The 4,968-nt window shown below is 48.8% G+C and overlaps 1 protein-coding gene across 1 annotated transcript in view; it reads left to right on the forward strand.

Annotated features, from left to right (window-relative positions):
* The window catches only part of RGS9 (regulator of G-protein signaling 9), a 90,963-nt gene that overhangs the window by 18,097 nt on the left and 67,898 nt on the right, over positions 1–4,968 (forward strand). The window contains 4 exon segments of the mRNA XM_011941886.1: positions 1,950–2,000; positions 3,733–3,839; positions 4,050–4,101; positions 4,368–4,521. Coding sequence (XP_011797276.1) covers positions 1,950–2,000; positions 3,733–3,839; positions 4,050–4,101; positions 4,368–4,521 — 364 coding nt within the window.

Below are 4,968 nucleotides of genomic sequence, written 5' to 3' on the forward strand. Positions count from 1 at the left end.
CTTTCCTTCCTTGCGCACGGGGCACACTTGGTTCCTGGATTTGGGCGAGGTTGCCCATCCTGCCATGTTTTTCCTTGTTCCTCCTGCACAGGTGAATTCCAGCTGCTATAGAAACAACACAGGGAGAAGCCCTGGTCCTGCAACATCAGCACCGATAAAAACAAATTATTTAACTTCATGGACGGCAGGCGTCCCAGGGCTTCCTCGGGACAAAGGTGACTGATGGAGGAGCCTGAGCAGTCTTCCATGCTGTCAGCACAGACCGTGTGGTACAGAGGCTGGTGGCACCATAATCTCATTTGATCTATTTTGGGAGGCAGTCAAGTGGATGAAAAAGCCCTCAGCTCCTCGGTGGAGAGAGCTAATCAGTCTGATGTCTGCCTGGGTCTCTCTCTCTGCCTGCGCAACACTGTGTAGCATTTAAAGAGAGAGACTTGGTGTGGAAAGTGGATTTTAAGTAGGAGTTTAGATGAAGGATTTTGCTTTTGAACAGCCAACCAGGAGTGAATGATGCTAAGAACAACAGAAGAAGTAGAACCATGGGAAACCACGATGGTGTGCATGCGGACACTGACAGAGATCATGGCTGGACATTTGTGTCCTAGCGTATGGGCATGAAGGGAAGAATTGCAGGTTGTCTATACCCAGTCATGGTCATAGGCAGGCAATTATGCCCAGAGAGTGTGTATGTGGGTCATAAGAAGAAATGTCCCTGCACCACCTCCGAGGAGGGAAGTATCATTGGCAATTATCCAGACACAAGAATACAGGCAGTGGGGTCTCAATCCTGGCCCTCTTCTTTGGTGTGTTTTGTGGACCTGTTCCCATGCAGACAGGTTTCCAGCTTAGCCTTTGGAGAGCAGGCTAAGATTGCTGGAAATCTGACCATTGGCATCTGCATGATGCCCTCTGTGATGGGGTGCTTCGTTCCAGGGCACCTTGTCTATCTTCTGAGATGCTCTTACCTTGTGCCTAGAAGGCGTACCTTCTGCTTGTGAGGCCAGAGGGCCCAGGCTGAGAAAAGGGGCTCAGAGCTTCTGTGGGGTTGTATGGCACCTCTGGGCTTGTTGATGGAACTTGGCTTGCCTTGATCCTTAGATAAGTCTGAATCTTTGAGGGGAGCGGGTGGGTGGGACAGGTGCATGGGTGCACATTCTCTCCTGGCCTCCAAGCCTGCATCTCCTGCTGTTTTTCACTTTTTTTTTTTTTTTGGTGTGTGTGTGTTGTTCCCAAGCCACCCTCTAAGATTTGCCAGGCCTGGGGCGAGGGTACACATGGAGCGTTCATTCCATCATCTAAAGTTATAAATAACTAGGATAAGTCCCATCTTCCTACCCTGACAAAAGTACCTTCACAACGTCATGGAAGGCCAGGTTCAAGCCTAGAATTTTCTGACTCCTCGAAGTTCTGCCTGGGAACTTGGGGAGATGGAGAGCCAGCCCCAGCCCCCAGCCTGTCCTCTTCCCATCCCTGGGTCTGTTTTACTCCCATGAGTCCTAGCTTGGTCCAGAGCCCTGCAAACAACTTGCCTTGGGTCTGTTTTGTGTGTGTGTATGTGTGTATGTGTGTCTGTGTGTGTGTGTGTGTGTGTGTGTTTAGACTTAGTCTATTTACTATCTAGTTAGTGAATAACAGTCCATGCACAAGTTATTGTCAGGTAAAAGGTCAATATGATAAGAGACGATAAAGATGAAGTGTGTGTGGGCAGGGGCCGGGTGGTGCGGTGCGGTGTTAAGTTGCACATCTGCTGGAGTGAGATCATGGATAGCCTTGAATTACAGGCTGCAGAGTTGGGACTGAACATGATGAGGTGGGGGTTTCCGAAGTTTCTGAGCAAAGAGGAATGAAATTGCAGCTGAACAGGAAGGAGACCAGTCAGGCAACAGCGTGGAGGAGCAGGGATATGTCAGGAGGCTATGACGATAACCGCAAACGTCTCTGTTTTGCAGGAAATGATGTTCTGCAATGGATTGTCCAGCGGCTTTGGATCTCCAATCTGGGTGAGAGCTCATCTGGCAGTCAGTTATCCAGGACAGCTGTGTGTACAGCACCATGAGAGAAACGAAATAGAGACTTAGCCTGTGTTTCTGAGAAATTTGCATTTTAATTGGAGGGTCATGACCTTCGACTGTAAAACTGCCAGAATCAAAAGCAAAGGCAGGATAATTTGGGGACAAAAGAGTTATTTTATTTATTTATTTATTTATTTATTTGAGACGGAGTCTCGCTCTGTCACCCGGGCTGGAGTGCTGTGGCCGGATCTCAGCTCACTGCAAGCTCCGCCTCCCGGGTTCACGCCATTCTCCTGCCTCAGCCTCCCGGGTAGCTGGGACTACAGGCGCCGCCACCTCGCCCGGCTAGTTTTTTGTAGTTTTTAGTAGAGACAGGGTTTCACCATGTTAGCCAGGATGGTCTCGATCTCCTGACCTCGTGATCCACCTACCTCAGCCTCCCCAAGTGCTGGGATTACAGGCTTGAGCCACCACGCCCGGCAAGAGTTATTTTATACCAAATATTTAGAGCATAAATAACAGGGATAAGTGGGGAGGACTCAGTCAAGAAAGTCCTGGAGGGGGTGCTGTGTATAGCTGGTCTTGAAAGAAGTGATGCTTGTGAATTGGTGAAGAGGAGCTCTGAGGGTCTTCCTATAAGGGGACACTAGCAAGAACAATGGTGTAGAAATGGAATGAGTGGAAAGTGGAGGCGTGACAAGAGAGATTGAGAGTCATGGCTCCAGATGGCTATGGAGGGTGGCAGAGGGGTGGAAGAGCACCGGAAGATCTGGGAGATAGGCAATAGGTAGCCACAGACAATTTTCCAGCATGGCAGTGTGCATGATACTCGTATTTCAACTAGGGTGCCTGGCAGCAATTTAGAAGATGGATTGGAGCAGAAAGAAACTGGAGGGGATTTCACACTAGAAAATGGGCTGTTGGTACAATGAGGCATACAGCTTTAGGACTTGGTCTTTGACGGAGGGAGCGAGACCTGGAGAGGGAGGGTTGGGGAGGAGGTCTTCCCACACCTTGGAGGCTGAGCTATGGGATGGGGAGATGGGTTGAGTCCTTGGGCTGGGGGTTCCTGCAGGAATGGAGGGATGGAATCCCTTCCAGAGGATGGAAAGACATCTGCTTTCACTGGTGCTTTGGAGAAAGAACCAAAGAAGTTTGTCCTTTAATTGATATAATTGATAAACAAGGCTGTGCTTCCAAATAAACTGGAGCAGGGTAAGATTAAAGTGAAATGGGAAGGAGAGGAAGGGTCTGGACCTGGGATCAGGTAGAGGTGAGCTTGGGATAGAAGTTGGCAATAAACATGGTGCTCCTCGCTCATTTTTTGAGTGACAAAGTGTCCGTTGGTCCAACAGAGACATTTTCTTCCCAGTCCTGTGACCTTTCCCAGACCCAATGGGCCTATAGAGGCCTTCCTTAACCATCACCTGCTGCAGCAGACCACCTGTGGGTTCTGTTAACATCCAGGTTTCCTAGTTCCCATCCAGACTTACTGAGTTGTCATTACTGAGGATAGGACCTGGGAGGTCCTCCTTTTAGCGTGCAACCCAGCTGATGCCTGTCCACAGCCAAGTTCAGGAACTAGTGTCCTCACTGCTCATGAGATGCAGTGCTGTTAGGAGGGGGCACCTGTCCTGGAGTTTGGTGTGCCGTGGGGGCCGGCAATGAGCTCCTGTCTCAGCCCTGCTCTTAACATCCGTATCTGAACTGCTTTTCCCAGAGGCACAGAACTTGGGCAACTTTATTGTCAGGTATGGCTACATTTACCCCCTGCAAGACCCCAAGAATCTCGTTCTCAAGCCTGATGGCAGCCTCTACCGATTTCAGGTGAGTCTTGGCCTTGATCTTGGCTGTTCATACAGGGTTGATCTCATTTGAAAAGATCTCATTTGTAAAGGTCGGGTTCATAGTTTCACAGATCAGGACTTTAGAAATGGTGGAGGGGGCTAAGGTGGTTCGATTTCTTTAGTCACAGGGTTGGGGTCCATTGAGTCACAATCCAGTTTTAAAGTGTGGTTTCCCTGGTTTCTTTTGCAGACACCGTATTTCTGGCCCACCCAGCAGTGGCCAGCTGAAGATACCGATTACGGTAAATACTTCAGTCCCAACTATGCCTTTGGTAGTGCTTAACATGCTGCTTATTTACTTGCTGCATTTTGGTGACATTTGTCTTGCTGTCATCATGACCTTTATGTCAGTCCGCATCTGTACTGGGCGTGTCCCCAGGGGCAAGGGACTGGGTGTGCTGAGCATTCTCTCCCCCACTCTGAGCGCAGCAGCCTCAGGCTTAGGGAGGCTGCAGATGGGGTTCTGAAAGATGATGATGATGGAAAATGTCATTGCTTTCTTTTCTAGCCATCTATCTGGCCAAGCGAAATATCAAGAAGAAAGGAATTTTGGAAGAATATGAAAAGGTATGGAGGTGCTTTTAAGCAGAGGTTATTATAATTGAGTGGAATATAGCTTTGAGCTGTACTTTCCTCATTCTCGCATCACTACATTCGTATGTGCCCTCATGATCCATCCATCCAGCCAGCCAGCTAGCCATCCTTTTACTAATTAGAAGCAGCTAACCGAAGTAAATTCTTTCCCATGTCTCACTTTAGTTTCTCTTGCTGTACTTTAAGCCCTTGCCTCAGTGGCTACTGGGCACAAGGTGGCTCCCCGCTTCCTTTTGCCATCCCAAAACAATGTGACATAATTAATATGTACTCTAATGGACAACCCTGGGTTAACAGATTTGAACTTGAATTTTTTTTTTGTTTTTTTAAGACAAAGTCTTGCTCTGTTGCCCAGGCTAAAGTACAGTGGCATGATCTCAGCTCACTGCAACCTCCACCTCCCAGGTTCAAGCGATTCTCCTGCCTTAGCTTCCCGAGTAGCTGGGATTACAGGCATGAGCCACTGCGCCCAGCCCAGAGTCCATATTCTTATCCACTGTCAGTGTGCACCAGCT

Source organism: Colobus angolensis, unplaced genomic scaffold, assembly GCF_000951035.1.
Source record: "Colobus angolensis palliatus isolate OR3802 unplaced genomic scaffold, Cang.pa_1.0 Scaffold1, whole genome shotgun sequence".
Taxonomy (NCBI): Eukaryota; Metazoa; Chordata; class Mammalia; order Primates; family Cercopithecidae; genus Colobus; species Colobus angolensis.